At 38.0% G+C, this 20,419-nt stretch overlaps 1 protein-coding gene across 1 annotated transcript in view; it reads right to left on the reverse strand.

Moving 5' to 3' along the window:
* The window catches only part of MAP3K4 (mitogen-activated protein kinase kinase kinase 4), a 75,841-nt gene that overhangs the window by 48,290 nt on the left and 7,132 nt on the right, over window positions 1-20,419 (reverse strand). Inside the window, exons 2-3 of the mRNA XM_050893235.1 lie at window positions 10,185-10,375; window positions 3,227-4,608 (exon numbers count right to left, since the gene is read on the reverse strand). Of these exons, the coding sequence (XP_050749192.1) occupies window positions 3,227-4,608; window positions 10,185-10,375 (1,573 nt within the window). The remainder of the gene's footprint in view (window positions 1-3,226; window positions 4,609-10,184; window positions 10,376-20,419) is intronic.

A 20,419-nucleotide genomic window follows, 5' to 3' on the forward strand; every position in this document is an offset into this window, starting at 1 on the left:
GGGGGAAGCAGCTACGTGGTGCTTAGTTGGTGGCTGGGGTTAAACTACAACACTAGCAGAAAATAAAAAAAAAAAAAAGAAAAAAGAAATTATTTATTCCTTTACACCTACACACACATTTTTGACATTTGTGCCCACAGTGTTGTACAAGCTCTGCTTTCTCAGAAGAGCCACACAAAATTACAGCTACTGACAAAGTCAGTTTTCTTAGTGTTTTTATTTTTTAATATTGTGAAGTTTCTCAACTGTCATGGGGGGGATGGAATAGCACATTCATTACTGTCTAGCGTTGGCACAAAACATTATGTGCTGCAGATTCTTAAGTGGTTTATAAAACTACTAGCTCATTATGTAGAGATAGCAAACATGCATGAGTGGGGATTTCCTTTGTACCTAGTTTACTTGAAGTTTAATCACTAGTTGATCTACAGTATAAGAACTTATCTTCTTAGATGGTATATTAATGTCTTCTTTTTACTAACTCTCTTTTAAAGGAATGTATAGCACCAGAATAGCACCAGAGCTAAAGGCTTTTATACAAGAAGTTGTCATTAATAACAGATCATGAAAATACTACACTTCTACAGTACAACAAAATATTTAAGAAATACAGTCCTCATTGTGACGCAAGTATAGTGTTGGAAAATTTAGTTCTTATAAAAATATTAAAGAACCAGTCTATGATATGATAAATAGCACACAAAATTGAATAAATGTGTTATTTCATTTTCTCACATTAAGGATAACAGCACATGACATTAGGGCTTAGTATTAGACACCTAAACTTCTATTGTTCAATTTGACTAATCTTAATCTTCAGCGGGCCCAATCTGAAATGTTTCAAGTGACTACCAAATACTTCTTAAAACACCCCCAAGAAAACAAAGTCCAAGCCATTTATTGAGATCATACATAAAATCCATACTCAAAAGTGCAGCCAGTTGAATAAACAACAAGCAGGGTACATGGATTTAAATACTGTTCTACTAAAACAACATTTCTGATTTTGTAAACTAAAATAAGAAATATTAGCCATTTTCTTTAAGAATCAAATCATACAACTTCTACACAAAACAGACTCTATAGTACCTAGAGCCTTGTTAAAGTATCAGAGCCTATGACGAATAAAACTTGTACTTTAAAAAAAACCACTAAAACCAGCTATCTGTATAAACATTTACATATATTTAAGAAGAAATGAGCATTAAAATGGATACAGTGGAAGAATCCAGAAAGCACATTTTAGATGAAAGATAGTGTTTAAGTAACAATAGAAATGAAAGTATGTCCAGAGATTTTAAAGTGTATGTACACACATGAACACACAGAGTCAAGATACAAAAATAGCAGAAGTAACAAAGACTAACAAAACACTAACAGCTCTGGCTGCATACAAACATCAAACTGAACTGCACTAAAAAACCCCAAGACACTACATTCAAATGCTGTCAGATGCAAAGACCAAACAATTCAAAACCATCTCTTCTATTTTAGTCTGATATCATCTGTTGCTGCAGTAGGTACCACACACTTCTGACAAACAGTATTTTCTTTTTTTGACAGCATTCTTTTAATTCTGGGACAGGAAAGACATTTACAATTTTATAACATTCACCTCTGGCAATAAAGTCATTTCTTAAAAGAGGACAATATTCCAAAGAAAATGCAATAATTCCTGAAAATGAACATTCAAAGAAGTCGCAAGGGTAGAGAAGGAGGGATAAAAGATTAACCTTACATCTTACACAATTCATCCAACGCTAAATTACCAAAAAGTTCAATTCTGTGAAGCTGCAGCAAAGACTCTAGCTACTAGTGTTTCATTAACTTGTTTTAAGAACCCTTATGAAGTCAAAACATTTGAGGTATTTAGCAATTTCAAAAACACATTCAAAGTAGTTTTCAATACCCCCAAATTATGTTTTATTTCCTTTGGGTTTTTTAAAGGTATTTCTACCTATATATTAAGCTGAACTTTCTATCTAAGTATATAAGGTTTGGGGTACTTTTGGTTACTGTAACAGATACCTGCAAGTTTTGCTTAGGCACGTGACTCTTTAGAAATACAAAAAGATTTTCTTAATGCAAAACTTCCTAGAACACAAGTTGAAACCAATTACAGAGTAAATAAAAATTCAACTAATAGCCTCATTTTTTACAGTAATATCTGCATTAGCAACAGTACGAACAAAAACTTTTCAGAATGAAATAACTTTATAAATTTATTCATCCTAAAAAAATAACCTGCAAGGGAGATAAACAATTCTTGTTCCTTTTGCAAATGTGACAGTCAATACTAAGAGATCAGCAATGTGTCAAAGAGCACATGTAGTATCCTTATTAGAACGGGCATGTTGGCTAAGAAATTCCTTCGTCCAGAATCCATGGTTAGGCCCCGCCCCCCCCAGTGCCACTTTATCAAGGAGGGCAAGTAATCCTTCCTAATACAAAAATGCCTACAAGTTAGGTAACAGTTTATATTAAGAAAGAATATTCTGCCTTGAAAGAATTAGTGACCACAACTTACCATATGAAACTTCAGCTACTGTCCTTTGTTTACTGCTTATTTCATAATTTTGTTTTTATTAACTCACAATCATTCTTAATTAAGAATATAAAATGACCCAAAGAAAAAAAAATTAAACTAAGAGCCAGCTGAAGAATGCAACACGCTAACAAGACTTGCTTTCATAGATTTCAAGGTTAAGAGTCCATTCATTTATCCGATCTGGCCTCAAGCATAACATGCCACCACAGTATTTCATTCATTTAGATGAGGAAAAACCCAAAACAATAGTGACGTTTTCATAAGGGATGTCTTGCAGAGAGATATCCAGTCTTGAAGACAAGAAAAGGAAAATGACCACTTCCATAGCTAATTTTTCTTGTGATTCAACTCTTGTGCCTAATTTTCCATTGTAATTTTTCTGACTTACAGCTTTAGACATTAGAAAATGTAATGAGCAAAGATGTTATCATAAAAGTGTCATTTCAATTACAAACAAGAACAGGAACTAGCTTGTGCTTCACACATTCTAATTCAGGTCAAATGACAGATTCATTTCAATGGAAGCAGAACTGGGCTCTTAATCATAACATACACTATCTTTCAAAAACCAACACAGCAACCAAAACTTTCATAAGATCCCAGTTCCTCCAGTTTCAGTTAGAAACAATACAGCAGAGGAGGTACTCCTGTCATCCATTTACACTAGTAGCAACCTACCTCCAGCTGGTGATCACTCCTTACCAACGCCATACGGGCCCTTTGCAATGAACCATGCATTAGCTTGTGCAGTCTTAAAATTAGCTTCCTCAACCCCATTTGCTTCAGTGCTTTATCTACAAACGGCCTGTAAATAGAGGTCAAACAGTGTTGGCTGCAGCTTGCCTCAGCACTGCATTCTGGAATAACCCAAGAGGCAGAGTCATCCTCAGATTCAAGCCTATCAAGCCTCCTCGAAAAATGGTCCTGAAAGTCAAAATTTGGCTTATTAGTAAAATTGTTCTTGATGGCTTGTCTAAGTTCCTCAACATTCTCCTCAGAGATTTGCTCTTCACCATCGCTCTCCTCTGTGCATGTTCCTGAGGATTCCTTTACTTCTGTTTCCCTATCAACTTCTTCATCCTCTGGATCATTGTCCTTAGACGGCCGAGGAGAAGGAATTTCAAACACTGGCCAGCCAATGTCAGAAAGATTTTTGATGCCCAATACAGTTCCCATAATCCTTAGTTTTTGATTTAAGTCTTTTGTAATATTTAACCATAGACAGAGTGCCTGCACTCTGTCTTGGAAGTCCTTTGCAGCATACTTTTCATAGTCCTTTTGAAGAGCCTGCAGAGATGGATAAAGTGCTTCTATATATTCGAGCAGCTCCATTATCCGCTTTACTTGCTCAAATGAGACCCGCTGGCGATGGAGGTGTTCATGGTAACTGGAGTAACCCAAAGCACTAGTTCCATGTGTTGCTTTGCAAACTCCTTCTCCTGAAGTACCATTGAGACTGGCTCCATTTTTTACACAGGAGAAGCTTCCATAGTTCACTTTGAAGGTGAGGATTTCATTGATGATATCAGGGATAGCTTGACGGGCTGCATAGAGATAGAGGTCTTGGTCATTAATGCTCCGGCCAGCATGCCAAGCTTGCAGCTCCAGCCAGATCAGTTCATTGGATCGGTTCAGCCAGACAGAAGAGGTGTTTTCCTGTCCTCTTTGCTCCCTGTCCTTTTTCTTTGAGACTGAGGTAAGTTTTAACAAAAGCCGCAGGGTTTCAAAGAATTTTAAGCGGTCTGCTGGGCAATCAGTCCTAGAAGTCTGGCGTGCAGTTCTGGGTATTGGCATGGGCATAGAGACTGGAAGCTTAGCATTGCTACAGCCAAGGCTGAGGTAAGGCTTATTGAGATCAACATCTGGAATTGTTTTTTTTGGCAGAGACCCACCAACTGAATCTAACATAAATGAGCACTGCACATTTTTCTTGTGATCTCGTTCTGTTGTCCTTAGGGTGTCTCGGATCTTTTTTCCTTGCTTATAGCTGTGCTCCTCCACATTCTCAATGCTTTTCCCATTGTCTTTATGCACAGACTGAGTTGGCACACTCATTTTTTCTGTGAGAAAAGAAAAAAAAGAAAGAATGTGACTGCAGCAATAAGAAAAAGCATCATTCAATTCAGCTCCCGATCACATTTCTTAGGTTGAGTATAAAACATTGTTTAATACCAATAAAACAAAATAGGCATGGGTAGAATTAAAACATAGTCTTGGAAATTACCATTAGTATAGCTAAATCAATAGTAGCACCAAAGGAAATTTTTTTTCTCCTCTTGCTTTACCTCTTTTGTAGAAAGGACCTCCAAGAATTCCCATTATCCTGAGTATCTCGTCTGCTGAGAACTGAGTATGATCAAAAGGAAAAGAATGGTTTCCAAGTTCATTTTCCATATATTTGTCACACAACCTCCCAAACAAAAACTCAAAATGCAACAGAGCATTATTAAGGTTTCCAAGTCAAACAGAATTAAAGAAACTCCATTGCACATGTAATTCCATAAAAACTGGAACATGTACAGATTCTGAAATTTAACTTGAATGATCCGGTCCCGGCTCTTGGGGGGCTTGATCTTAGTTCTGGGAACCCCTCTGTAGTCTTAATACACTGCCTTAACACTAGGAGCCTACTTCCCCACTTTCCCAACACACAAACACTTGCGTTCTCCCTTACCACGTAACAGCAGCCCTTTCCTGCCTAATTGTGCAATCTCCTCTTCTCTTCTTGTTCTTTCCTAAGGAGCAGCAGACCTTATCGCTCTTCTGCAGCACTAACAAAAGTGCTTCGATCTAGGCTTTGCAGATTAGGACAGGAGGAACTACTTGGTATTAAAATAGTGGTTCTCTCTCTCTCTTAAGGAACTGGTGGCAGGCTAGAGAGAAGGACCTGTATGTAGACTAGCTGCAGTCCAGGGATCAGCAGTTGGAACACAACAAGCTACACGGTCACAGGGCCCCTGCTTATTCAAGAACAGAAAACACTTTCAGAACGATGGCTGAATACTTTGTCGTCTTTTCACTGTTCACTGTGACTCTGAGGATTATCTGCTGCACATGGCCCATTCCCCACTCTAGAAGTAGTAATTTCCTTAGAGTCTTTGCTACTGTGCTCCTCACTATAACATCCATTAATACCAGAAACACTAATAAGCTTATGTGCAAAACAGGCCTGCTCAGTGGAAGAATAATATTATTCCCTTTCTATATATGGAAAATCATGATAGAGAAAGATCCGTCAAGCCAGCATACTTTTGGGTGCCAAAAATGGGAAGAGCTATTGCTCAACATTTCCGAACATTGAGCGCTTCGTGTTCAATGCTCCCTGACTTCAATTGCACCGTGAATTCTCAACAATTTGCAAACCACATCCCAGAATCTCTAGCTTGCTTCTAGGAAAACAAGAAACAGACAGAAGATTTTAATTTGTGCTATTTGCCTAGCATCACACAAATTTTTGTGACAGAATGCTGTTATCTTATGATGCACTTCATTGACTTAATTATCAGATAGCCCTTCATTCTTGTTTCATTCACTACATATCTTCCAGCATCTGCAACAACAGAAGGTACAGTCATACAGAAATCTGCTTCCTTCATCATGAAATTCCAAACAATCTCTACTCATGTAAGACAGCAGTTCTCTTGAAAAGAACTGGTGTGGTAACATAGATCAAGGACTATCAAATGTATGCACACAAAGGCATTGTATTAAGGTTGCAGAGACATCTGAAACGAAAGTGGAGAGGTATGTGGTCAGAGCACCTTCCTTTGCTTGTTTCCATTACAAACCCTGTTTTCAACTGTTAATGAGCAATAAGCGAGTTAATAAGGGTGTGACCTGCCACATTGCCTCCTTCCAATCCCCATATCTAAAAAATATAATTTAACCCTTGCCATAGTTGTGTTGGTTGGGCAGGTCACAATGCGTTCAGTGGCACTTAACTCTGGAAAAAAAGAATTTATATTCTGAAGGATATGAGGAAGAAAGAAGAATCACAAAGTCATCACAGAAACTGTTTATTGCAAATATGGACTTTATTAATGCCTATGGACCTATTAATGCTATGGAATTCACTATCATTGATTTTATATTTGTCTACTCAAACACTACTGTCAGACAGTGGTACCTCACACTCACTGGTTACTAACTCTTGAGGTTAACCAGCACCAGACAGAACACAAGACTAAAAGTCCTGCTGAGCATATCAGCTTGAATTCCACACCACAGCTGGCACTGCCGCAAGGAGGCAACAGCCCAAAAAGCTAGGACAGGCAAGCAGCAGGAAGACGCGTTCTGCAGTGGCAGGAAAGAAGAAGGAAGATGAAGGAGGTTGGCAGAGATGAAACACACACACATACAGACCCCCTGCCAGACTGTGAGGTAGATTAGAAATTGATCAACTTTTAACAGCACTTTGACATTAAAGATTTTGGTGACCTTGCAAAATAAATTAAAACCCTGGCACATTTAAAGATCACTTTCTGAACTTACACTCTAGCTACCAGGAGGTCCTCTAAACCCCTTCAGTTTGTATTTTCAACATGTTGTTCTCCTTCAACATCAATCTCCAGATTCCCCATCCCACCAAAACACATTGAAAGAAAGGTAAGTTAAAAATATAATTAATTATTAGACATCCAGAATGTCCTAATACTCGAATATTCATCACTCTTAACAAAGCCCAGGCACAATAATCTACAAATTGTTTCAAAATCCTCTCATTTTATCAAATAAACAGGTGCCAATGGTTCAAATATACCTAACAACTCTGCAATAAATGAGTATCAATGTTATAACTGTATGAGTTCCTACTACTAATTTTATTGCAGTTTTGTAATATAGGCTTAAATTAATTTGTAAAACAAGTTCAGCTATACTAACAGATTTTGAGTTACAATTACCTTTAGTGCTACATGGGGCAGGTAGGTTTCACGACTAAGCAACTATCAGTTGGTGAGAGGGGGCACATGGTAGAGTCTGAGATCTTAAACAGCTCATTAAAAAAAGACAAAATAAACTTGAGGAACTTGGTGGGGATAAGAAAGTGGGGCGGACAGCTATTCCCCTTCAAGTATGAAGTTGCAGAAGTTTCATACTAAAAAGCAGACAGGGGCACTGTTTTTTACATAGTTCAAGAAGCTAACACTTCAATACATAAGCAAGCATCGCTGGACTGACATTCCACACCCTCCGAGTCAGAAAAAACAGGCAGGAGACACACGTATGTCTTAAGAGCAACTCTGAACGCATTTAGCTTAGAAAATGTGAATCCCATGGGTCTTGGGCTACAGGAGAAATGATTCAGAAAGTAGTTTAAACAGATTATTGCATCAGTTTATTTTTTGATACTAAATGCAAGTTATAAGAAACTTGGTGTGACAGAAATTAAACAAACAAACATTGGAGATGCAAGTAAGCAAGCCCCTAATGCCCAAAATTCTTTCAGTTGTCTAAATAAAGAAAGATACATTAAATCTGTTATATGTAAACGTCTGAAAAGTTATTTCAAAATTACTTTTTAAACTGATTAGTTACATCAAACTAACCCCTGAATGAATTCTCTTACTGAAGTAAAACCAATTCAATCTCAATAACAACATATGCATACACATTCAAGGTCAATCAACTAGTCCACTTTGAAGTTGTTGGTTTTGGGGTGGGTTTCTTTTTTTTCTTTTCCTCACAATACAGAATAAATTTTCTGAGATTGTACGTATAGGCAAAGTTAAACAAAATAAACAATGAACTTTCCAGAAAAGATACTTTACACAATACAACACTATCCAATTCATCAAAAAAACCCTCCAAACATATTTTAAAGATATACTCACAGCAACCAAGAACAGGATATTATTATTCCAGAAGCAAGAACCATTCCCCTCACAAGTAGAAAGAGAGAGACCTTGCTCCAAAAACTCAAAATCGATTAGCAGGGATAAACAGCAGCTCCCTATTTCTCATAAATGTATCGATCCTCAATATGTGCTCAGCACTGAATGGTTATTATGAAATATTATGCATTATAGTTCTTTAGTATCACAATTCTCTGTTTAGAAACTAACCTTTTTTTTTAAAGCACAGAAAGAAACAAGAAAAATCACAGAAAGCAAGGAAAGTTGTTACATAACTACCATATACAGAACTAAATAAGGTTAGTGTTGCATTAGAAGAGTTTAACTTAGCCAAAAGGCACAATTAAAAGCCAGTAAAAGAAGCTTAATGATTCCAATGCCTACACAGCTAACTGGCAAGTATAACAAGATATCTTTTCAATTTAGTTTAAGGAAGAGGTCTTTTGGTGAATGCTCTCTTCACAGTGACATTATTCAGAGGTATGAAATGGAAGGGAACGAAAAGCTTTGGAAGATGTTTGCATGGGCCCTTCTTTTATTATGAACTTGCACTCCACAACTCTATGCAACTGAAGAATAGACTGTATTCCCTTATTCACGCTAAACTATTTACCTTGTTCTCCCCTACACTTTACCTTGAAAATGTAATCCTTGCAAGTAAATGCCCCCTGTGATAACATTTCCTGTTTCCTGTGAAGCAATTTAAAAAATTACTTCCAAAATATTAACTGGCAATAGCCAAGCTGCCATAACAACTCTGGCAAATAACCTTGTCTGACATAGTTGTTTCTTTAAAAAAACAAAACAAAACAAAACAAAACAAAAAACCCAACCAAAACCAACAACAAAAAAACCCCCAAAACACGAAACAAACAACAAACCACAACCCCAAACCTAGGTATATTCTGTATGAAAATACTGAACATACAATCTTAAAAAATCGCTTTTTTGCACCCATCACAAGCTGAGCAAAATCACTAAAATGGCACAGTTTTTCTTTTTTTCTTGGAAGGGCTGCTTGAAAAGATGTAGGTACTGCATGTTTTTCAAAATCATCTTTTCAACAAGCAATTACCATATTCTATATCTGCTCAAAATTAAAGAAAGAAAAGCTTAAAATTCATACTTTAACCTAAAAATGTTTTATTTAGTATTAGATATCATTACTTAGTAACGTTAGGAAAAAACATATCAAGCATCTTTTGTTTTTTCCCAGTTATGACTTTATGACTAAAGCGTCAACAGAAGTAAATAGTGGTAACTACAATTTAACTGCTTCAGTGACACTAAAGAGTAAAGAATAATCACTGAAAACTCTGTTTTTCTATAAAACAGACCGTGAAGTGCTTCAGAACATGAAATTGGGGCAGAGAAGGAACTACACCATTTAGAGACCATAGAATTGCAGAAAAAATCGATTGGAAAATACCTCTGAAGATCATTTTTTCCAACCTCCTGCTCAAAGCAGGGTTTATTTCAAAACTAGTTTAGCCAGCTCATAATCTTACCCAGTTGTGTTTTGGAAATCTCCAAAGATGGAGATTCAGCAACCCAACAACCTCTCTGACAACCTGTTCACTGTTTGACCACTCTCATGGTAAAATTCTCCTTCTAATACCCAAAAGTGTTTTCCCTTGTTGCAACTTATGACAGCTGCCTCCTGTCCTTCCACTGCACCTCAGTAACCGGGTCCACCTTCTGTATATCTCCTCCGTCAGGTAATGAAGGGCTACTACTATGACTTTATGGTCATTTTAGGAAAAAAAACAAAACACCACACCTACCTTTCAAAGTGGAGCGGCTAGCAGGTCTCCCAACATTATTTTTCTGATGCTTTGTTGACATACGCTTCATCTGGCGGGGTGTACTAGGAGGAGAAGTTCCATAGAAGGTGTCAGCACTTGCTTCATCTGATAATTCCTCAGGGTCAGATTCAGAGATCTTGCAAGTAGCATCTTCTGATTTGCATTCTTTCCTGTAGAGAACAAGTTAAACCATGATGTTAAAAGATAAAGAACTTTTACTTGCAATATCTGTTTAGAAAGCTCATCCATCAATAAATCCGAACCACAGTCAACCTTCTATATTTTCCTGCCACAGTCATGTGTATTTATCCCAAGTTTTTTCCACACCCATAAGGGCAACCTTCCAATCAAGCAAAGTATAAGCAACATACAACAAAGAGGATGTATAGCCAGAGTGTCACTAGGAGAACACAGTGTAAACATACACGTATATGTAATATATTTGTTTCTGAGAAAACTTGTGGCAAGTCTAAACTAAGAGGTACATGAAACAAATAAAGGTTCAAAAATAGAAACATAATGCAAGACAATCAATCTAATCAGTGGCAGAGACAACAGCAGAGGTCTTCCCTTCCATCCTCCACCCCCTAACTTGTGCATACCATGAAGGCAACTTCTAAGTTCACTGAAAAGGCTCTCCACCCTTCACAAAACTTTTATCTAGCATAGGAGACCTGAATGTATTTTATGTATTTTCCACTGATTTTAATATTAAGTAGGTTTAACCTCAGAATTTTTTTTTTTTTTTGTAGCAAAAAAATAACAGGATCCCCATAGTAACTTTTTAATTAGCCTCAATTACTTTGGAAAAAATACTGGTAATACTTAAAAAGAAGTCAGAGCTCATGCAAACACAAAATTAAGATAATGTACGTATGTTCTTTAAATCCCAAATCCAGATGGTTAGCTTAACCACTGGATGCTGTATCACTGTATTCAACAGAAAGCACGTATCTTTGCAGTATTAGTACCTATGTCAGTACAGAGTCCAGCACAACAGCTTTCCAACCCCAAGTAGGACCTTTCATTGCTATTACACCTAGTAGTATCAGCAAATATTGTACAGTAGCATTACATACAGTATTACAAAACATTTTATTATTTAAAAAAATGCTGACTTGTGTCTGTAATTTTCCAAAACTCTAAACTATTTTGATTTAAATTGTTCAAAGATAAAACTATAGAGTAACGTTTCTTCCTTCAGTGAGATACAGGCCTTTTCAAAAAAAACAAAACCAAAACAATAAAAAAACAACTGCATGGTATCACACGGTTAACCCTAGTAATGGCACAATTCCATTGCAGAATAAAGACAATCAAAGTCTAGACCGCTACGATTTCGGTCTGCCCTTCTCCCCAGCCAAAAACTCCTATAGCCTTTCCTTTGAGTCAATTCTGGCACTTGTACAATTGCCCAGTAAGCCAATGCCATGAGCTGATCTATTTGCAAACTCACATGGCAAAAATAAAGAAAAGCCATCGGTTTTCATATGTAAACTCTGGGCAAGCTCAAAGACAACTTCCAGTGCCAGCTTCCTCTCATAAGAAGAGGTCAGATGTAAAAAAACCATGATGAGGGGCATGCATGCACTCTTGTATTAGGACTTGCTTTAAAAATAAAATATGACAAATACAATAAATGAGTAATCATGTCAGATACTCTTTCCTTCCTCCTGGACTCTTGCTCTGTCCCACCAAATCAGATTACTTCAGTAGAGTGGCGGCTGGGCACAATACGACTAACAACTGGATCTCCTCTGCATGATCAAGTGACACACAGCACCAAAATTACTCTCAGACTGTGAATAACCAAACTTCAGTACATTTTATGTTGCTCATTGACATATTAGGAAATTTCAAATTCATACATGGAAACAAACTATTTTAACACAATCTGTGAACTGTATCATTGCCCCACCACTAACATATCATTTGAATTCGTCACAGCGTTAAAAAGCCCCCACAAAATAATGAAATCCTCTGGTCAATTCAGGCTCAGGGGAAAGTAGATGGCAGCAGGACAGGGTTGTAACTTCTCTCACTATTCTTTTATACCCATCTGATGCTTATCTACCCAGGGTAAACATAGAGAAGGGAGAAAAAGGAAAGGAGGAGGAGAGGACCGCAAGGCCAAAACAAGTCCCTAACTGATTGAATCCCATGGATAGGCTGAAGCTCAAAGTGACACCAAGACCTCTGCCTTCTCCCAGAATATGGGACCCATTACTCCAGCATAGTCTTCTCATCCCCACCGCTCCCCACTGGTGCCATACATGCAACTCTCTTGCTTTAACATACATCTGGGAGAAGAACATGCACCACTCTAGCTTGGAGGAGGGAAAAAATGCAATTTGCCTCCATCCCCTCACATATTTTATTTCTGAAGAAGGCGTGCAAATAACACCATCTTGACTCTGGTAAAAGACATGGAGGCAAAGAAACATTCGACCTAAATCAGACAGTACAAGACTAGCATCAGTACCTGATAACTTCAATTTCAATTTCACTTGAATCACAAACAACATTTTATTTGCTACTATTTTTGAGGCAGACGAGGAATGTTACTCATGCTCTGGTGGAGCGAGTCTGAGTGTCTGCAGGAAGAAATATGCCAGAATATTGCCAGCCAGCAGAATAGCAGTAAGGGGGGGGGAATCAGAAACTGTGTTTTTTCTTTGCTTTTAGCTACAAACAGAAACAAATACCTTAACATCTTAACATGCAGAACAGTTATGTTCTCTGCAAAGCCACGGAAAAATTTAGTGTGTGAAATTACTCTTCTCACATTGCAGCTTTGAGAAGAAGGCAGGCAAGTTCACCAACTATTGCAGATAAACTTTAGAGGCTATCTAAGAAAAATGACTCAGGTGGTACCGTAGCACCACCTGTAGTCTAAGGAGAGCCCTACAGTGAATTTGGCGATAATGACAACCACACAGAATCACCAATACTTTTAGCCTAGTTACCTTGCCTTGGGAAATCATGCTGTTTGTGTGCCTTCTAACAATCTGATTTAATTAACCACTATTGGCCAAATATAACAAAGAAGTCTTAATTTGTTCCTAGAGATCTTGTGAAAACAGGTAGATAAATAAGAGAAAAGGATCCTGTAAGTGCTGAACTGGGAAGGTGGAACACAAGTTTACATCTTTTTGGACACCATAAAAACTTTATTCCTGAGAACTCTTGCAAACAGCCCTACTGCAGAAAAAACTTCAGGCAGAGCACACCCTTCTGATTTTGCCAAAGACAAATCAACCACAAGAGACTAAACCACATGAAACAAGAAGTCATTAGTTCCAGTGCTTATGGAACTATTTATTTTTTCAGTGATCTCACTGGCCTGGCAAGGCGCAGGGTGGGGTGCTCATGCTCTTGTGGGGCCTGGCAGAGCGGATCCTGTGGCACTCGCATTAGGTCTCAGTTCCAAGGCAGTTTTAAACTAGGACAAGTTACCTCGCTACAAAAGACCAGTGAAAACACTGTCCTCCTTTTGTTTTTAAGTGAGTAACCTCTTCTAAGAGTGTAATGATCAAACTTCTTCACCAGGCTGACTGAACTGATCTTTAAAGACCATATAGCTGGCTCTTTCCTCAACAGTCGCTACTTTGTTTCTTGCTACATCTGATGAGAGCGCACGAAGTCCAAAAGCATTCCAAACGCTCTCCAATCTCACACCTGAATAACATACATACCTATACAGTGGGATCCAGTATGACTTACGTAACACTCAGATTTATTTTTTTTTTTCCCCTGGGTAATTTAGTAAGCTGTTCTTTAATTCGTTAAAAACCACAGCAGATATATCACAAAACATGCAGCACTAGAAGTCACATCACAAAACAGTGATCATGCTGTACAGAACCACTCTTGTTAGCAGCTGACGAGATGATCTAACTGGAGCTGGCTGGTCTGCTTAGAGGGAGGAAGGCTCAGGTTGCAACTCAAGTTTAAAAATTCAGCATGCTCAGTTTAGGGTTTGTGTGCAAAGACTGTATCTCAACTTAGAGCTCAAATCAATGCCAGTGAACACAAAGACTCAATTTCACCGGTGAAAGCCTTACTGTACAACAATGCACTAGATATATAGGGTCTGAACTAAAGCAGCTACATCAGCTTAGTCATGCTGGTATCAATTTTTCTCATCCAGACAACACCAGACATATGTAATCATCAGCAGGAACCCTGTGGTATTAAAACCAGTTATAATTTTAACAGATTACTGACATACCATTTGTAATGTTTGTGTGCTATTTACTTATATGAACTAACCAAAGACTAATTAAATTTGCAAACCTATAAAATGCACTGCTGGCAAACCTAAATCAGACTATAGTATTGGTTATTACACAGAATTGTTGGTTCCTAAATACTGTTGCAACCAGAGTTGGGAAACATTAATCAAAGCCAATTTCTTGTTTTCTACCAAGAACTGCAGGTTTTCTCCCTCACAGCCAGTGAAAACCATCCTAATCTTAAATTAGGCACACACCCAAAAAGTGAAAGCTAGAAGTGTGACAACTGAAGTTACTATTTGCCAAGAACATTTTAAACTCAATGCTTATGAGGAAAACTGGAAGTGCACAGTTGTCACATTGGTCTATTTACAGGTTGGTCCCAGCTTCAATTTTAATGAAAAAAAATGCTTCTCATCAATTTTACCCTAGGAATATAGAAGAGACTGTAGCCAGGATGCATAAATCAGGAATATTGGGAAAGTTGCAAGACCAGTATGGTAAAAAAAAAAAAACCCCAAACAAAACACCTTGACAGCTCTGAAATTCAACAAAAAATAAATAACCAAGAATGTTTCCAACAAGTGGCTACTGTATGTTACACCAGGGTGCACTTCAATCAGAATCTGAAGAGACAGAATACAGAATTTCTTTAATTTACATATTTAGATGACAATAGGATTTTTTTTTTTTTTTAAACTGAGTCAAAGTGTTGGCAATGTATCTACAATTCCAGCTCAGTCATGAAAACTGAGATACATCTTCTAGATTTTCAAAGGCCTGCAAACAAAAATAGGAGAGGGGGAAAACTGAGGTATGAAATTTGAAGCAGCAGGACGGGGAGCAAAAAGTTTGGTAACTGTTGCTGTTGATAAAGGCCATGAGCCTTTGGAAAAATACAGTCATTTATCATTAAAAATAAATGAACACACAAAAAGACCACTGAAGATCACATGGGGACATGTTAAAATTAAGTAGGCTAAAGTCACACTGAAGAGTACGAACTTTAACCAGTATAAACTTTTTGCATTTTACTGAAGCATTATTCAAACTTTCAAAGTTTGTGACAACCAATAATAAGAGGTCATGCTAAAAACTGTGACAGCTATATGGGGGAAACATTTTTTAATCTTCCCTTTATATCAGCTACCCTTGATCCTCACAAGCAGGAGTTCAAACGTATTAGGCACTTACATAATTAACTCAGGTTCGGCCACTGCTTACCATCCCACACGCAGCTTAAAAGCTTGCTGGGAATCAGAGCAGTAGAGGTCAACCGATTGGACTACAAGCACATAGCAATAAATTTGAGTTAGGCAATTACAATGCAGTAGCCAGGACAATCATCCACCACTACAGTTATGAAGTTGCATGCTCCACAGGCTGCTGCCATAAACAGCTTCCGTCAGTTTCAAAGACGTTACACCATCCACACATCAGTAAGGCTCTTTCTCAACACTTCCTATGGCACCCTGCCATTTCCATAGAGAACTGCAAGATCTGTACAAGGTCCACCACTGAATTACCAAGTACTTGTTCTTGACACTCAGTGCCTTTGTTTTAAAGGCAAAGTGTCTATTTTTCAAATATACGTTCCTTAACAGGGATTCAGCTTGATAATTAAAGTATGTAGGAAGACAAAGCTTCATGAGCCTGTTCTTAGAAACATACATTGTCAATTAGCTAAGGTATCAGAAAACATACGCACTACACGTTGCCAATCAAATCTTTTTAAAGCTAACGTAGCTCTCCCTAAATGTAGTTGCAACCATTCTATTTCAAAGATAAACAATATTCTGACAAGAACATAATTGCAAATTGTCATCACTCCACAGCTGCTGGTAATGCAAAGAGCAAACAGGATTTTTAGGTAACCACCTCTGCATCTGTTAAAACTGAAAAACAAAACGGTATCCAGTTAGAGCTGCTAAACACCACACACAACACAACTCTGGAATCATCAGCTCTAACTTCTGTAGGGCAGTACCGGGTTTTGTTTTATCTGCATAGCACAAGGGAACGTGACAGTACTCCTGGACCAACAGCACAAGGAAGGAACTTCATTAATGAACCTGTAGCACTTTGGGAAACTAAAACTGAGGATTAGACAACCTAATCAGGAAAACAAGTTAAGATGAAATGAACTGAAGTTCCGCTAAAGTACAGGACTGCTATCTAGTGTAAACTCCTAGTGTTATGTTCCAACATAATGAAAGCATCACACACTCCTATTTTTTAATCACCTTGTAAAAATTTCCTGTTCTGAGGGAAGCTATAAGCTTAAATAAATTTACTTGGTTCTGAGAAGTTCCTGAACTGAAAGCAGAAAGGACCATAAATCCAATTTTGCATACAGTCTTCTCTTAAAGATCTGCTACATTTGTGAATACTAAAAGTAAGTGCTTGCAGCTATTGCATTCAAAGCAGTTATTACAAACTGCTGTAAGGGCAGCAAAAGAAACAGTAACAAAAAACCCTGAAGGAAGGACTGTAAGTGCAATTCCAAGGAAGCCTTCAGTAAAAAGCAAGGAAAAAATCTTGATTTTTTTTTTATTATTCTAGTTTTTTATTACAGAGCAGCAGGAATCTGCTCACAGTTTGTACAAATAAAACTGTATTTTTTGCTAAATACATCCTGTGTAAATCTGGCACAGTGCTTACGGGGGGGAAAAAAATAGCCTGGTTAGCAAGATACGAAAGTTCTGTCACTAGAATGGACATTTAAACGGTGTACATGTCACGTACTCCTATTGTGACTATACCTCCAGAGACAGTAAAAAAAAATTGTTCACATTAAAACCTAATACTGACATACAGTAATGGAGATACTTGACCTTGTATTCACATTTGAATCTCATATGCCTGCACTCAGCATTTCTGAGCAGTCAGTGTTAAATCTCAGTCATCAATAACTTCTGATTGCTGCCAACATATTAATAGGACTTACTGTGGCAAACTTGGTAATACACTCGATAAGATTTTTAACAGTATAATTAAATTCGCCTTGAAACTAAGGACATGTCTGGCTTTTTAATTTGTTATCCTTAAGATAATTTGGGTAAGCTATAAGAAAGCACCAAGTTTTGGGGGTTTTTTTGAACGAGAATCACTACCACAAGATAAATTACAGACACACTCCTTCTTAAAGTCCTTCTAGTGTAAAAATTTTATAAGAACAGAAAAGTCTTCAAATTATGAAGGGCAAACGCAATTCGACTTGTAAAAAGCACCGCATCTCTATTAAGGCCTGGATCAGCTTCCTCCTGAGAAAAAAAACTTTATTACTTTTGGAAAATATCACTGCTTGGCAAATGAATACCCATATTTTTGGGTAAGGAATTGGAAGGAGTATCTGTTACCTGCCACCTTCCCAAATTTTAGAGAGAACAAGAGCACACAGACCCATGCCACATCCCACCAGCAGAACAAAAAGCACTGAAAGCAACTTTGAGCTGGAGGGGAAAGCAGGAACAGAAGCTTTGGTGTTCCAAGTTTCCAGCTCACAGGGATCTTGTAGACATTACTTTACTCTAAAAAGAGGCATCTGGATAACTTAACTTGACAATAAAGCCTGGCAGAAGAACACCTAACAGCAATCTCAGTGGAAAAGGGGAACTTCAGAGTATCATCTCTTCTGGCATGAAGACTGTATAAAAAAAGGCAGGGAGGTAGCACAAAATAAAAACATTGTTCTCTAAAGCACTTGTTGCCCTTGCAACTCTTCCTTCAGTTGGTAAGTAAAAAGCAAGATTGCTCACTCCTTTCATTTCTCAGGACCTGTTTTTCAAGCATGCTTCTCTAACTCTGTGTATCCCTGTCCTGGTTTTGGCTGGGACAGAGTTAATTCTCTTCTTAGTAGCTGGTACAGTGCTGGGTTTTGGATTTAGTGTGAGAATGATGCTGATAACACACTGATGTTTTAGTTGTTGCTAAGTAGCGCGTATCTTAAGCCAAGGATTTTTCAGTTTCCCATGCCCTGCCAGCAAGCAAGTGTGCAAGAAACTGTGCAAGAAGCTGGGAGGTAGCATAGCCAGGGCAGCTGACCTGAACTAGCCAAAGGGATATTCCATACCATGGAACGGCATGCCCAGTATATAAACAGGGGGGAGTTGGCTGGGACACACGGATCGCGGCTCTGGCATCGGTCAGCGGGTGGTGAGCAATTGCACTGTGCATCACTGAGGATTTTTTTCCTTTTTTTTCCCCCCTTCTTTTTTTTGTTATATTCCTTTTCATTACTATTATTACTATTATTTCATTATTATTATTGTTAGTACTATATTTTACTTATTAAACTGTTCTTATCTCAACCCACGAGTTCTGCCTTCTTTCCCGATTCTCCTCCCCATCCCACTGGGAGCGGGGGGGAGCGGCTGTGTGGTGCTTGGCTGCTGACTGGGGTTAAACCACGACATAGGGGTGATCCCTATGATCACCCTTACATCTGCACTATTCTTCCTTTCTACAGGAGGTGGCTAATCCTATCTAGTTAAATGCATCCATTTCCCATCTCTTCTGAGAGCTAAGGCATAAATATTTATGGGGGTCATATTCAACCTTTCATTGATTTCTCTAACCATAAAAGCAGATAATGTAAGGCACACCAATGTCAAGGCTAAAATGAATGGGAAACAACAAACTTGAAACTTATCTTAAAATTGTAAGAAAGTTTGAAGGAGACTGAGATGTTAAACATAATGCCTGGAAGTAATCCAAGGAAACAAAAAAATATTTTGTCACGTTGTTGTCTTAAAACAACATCCTAAGGCAGAAATCTAGGGCTTTTCTGTATTCACTAAGTATTTCAAAATAATGTTTTAAAGAAGAAATAGTACCAGCATAACAATTTCAGTTTTAAGAAATATTCAAATTCAAATTTAGCTGTACATAGCTACATTTTTCCTCCCAGAGGAATCAGGGGAAGGCAGGGTATGTGATCAGTTGTTTCTATAGTCTAGGAATGAATAACCAGCGCGCTGGGGAAAAAAAGGTGGCACTTGGGTGGGGGGGAAAGAATTTATTTATAACAGAGGTAGTAATTTTACCATTTACTGCTGACACTAACCAAGAAAAAGCACTTGCATCTTTCAGCAAGTAAGTCTGCAGAGGCAAATTTTACAGAATCTAAGTTTTCATTAGAACAGCTTACAGCAGAGAAGCTTGTAAGAGCACAAAAAAACTGAAGTAATATTAAAAAACTTTTAAAATCAAGCATGAAATGAAGATTATTCACACAATTTTCTACAGCGATGAAGAGCCTCAGAAATTACCAAGACTACAGTCACAGTAAGCTGACACAAAAAGGGGAACCTGTTCCAGCGTACCTTTTGTCTCCCGGGTTGCACATCCCTGCCCCTCTGCACAGAAGCCAACAATCATGTGAACTCAGTCACCAATTTGATGGGGAAAAAAACACATTAATTTTTTGGTGCATAAGTTACCCATCAGATCAATAAGCTGAAGTGAAAACTCTACAGACACGTGACTGCTAGATCCAGAAAGAATGCAGTGGAGGAGCTTGGCTTCCTTTTGGGGAGAGACCAGGGGAAGAAAGCAACCTCCAATACGTTGAGTGTAATGTGAAATCATGACCTCAGTCAATCTCTTCTGGCTGCAGCTGAAGCTATTTATAAGATGACTGTCCTTTCTGCTTTCCACTGACACTTTGCCAGAAGTCACCAGCCCTCAAGATGCACAAGTATAACTGAAAGTACCGACCCTGGCTCTTCACTGGTACTGCCGAAACAATCCAGCTTAGCTGGAATGTCTTTGTTAGCAGGATTTTTCCAACTTCAACCACTTTAATTTTGATTAGGCAACCAAATGTACTTAGTGTTACGCTAGCAAGTTTCATATGGCAGATATTCCTAGTTGAGAGGAGGGAAGAGAGGGATGTTAGGAGATGAGAATAGTAATTCCTAGTCTCGGTCAGCTGCAAAACTAATGCAATTTTTTACTTGCAGCAATGATAAAAGCAAA

Source organism: Gymnogyps californianus, chromosome 3 (genome assembly GCF_018139145.2).
Source record: "Gymnogyps californianus isolate 813 chromosome 3, ASM1813914v2, whole genome shotgun sequence".
NCBI classification, from domain to species: domain Eukaryota; kingdom Metazoa; phylum Chordata; class Aves; order Accipitriformes; family Cathartidae; genus Gymnogyps; species Gymnogyps californianus.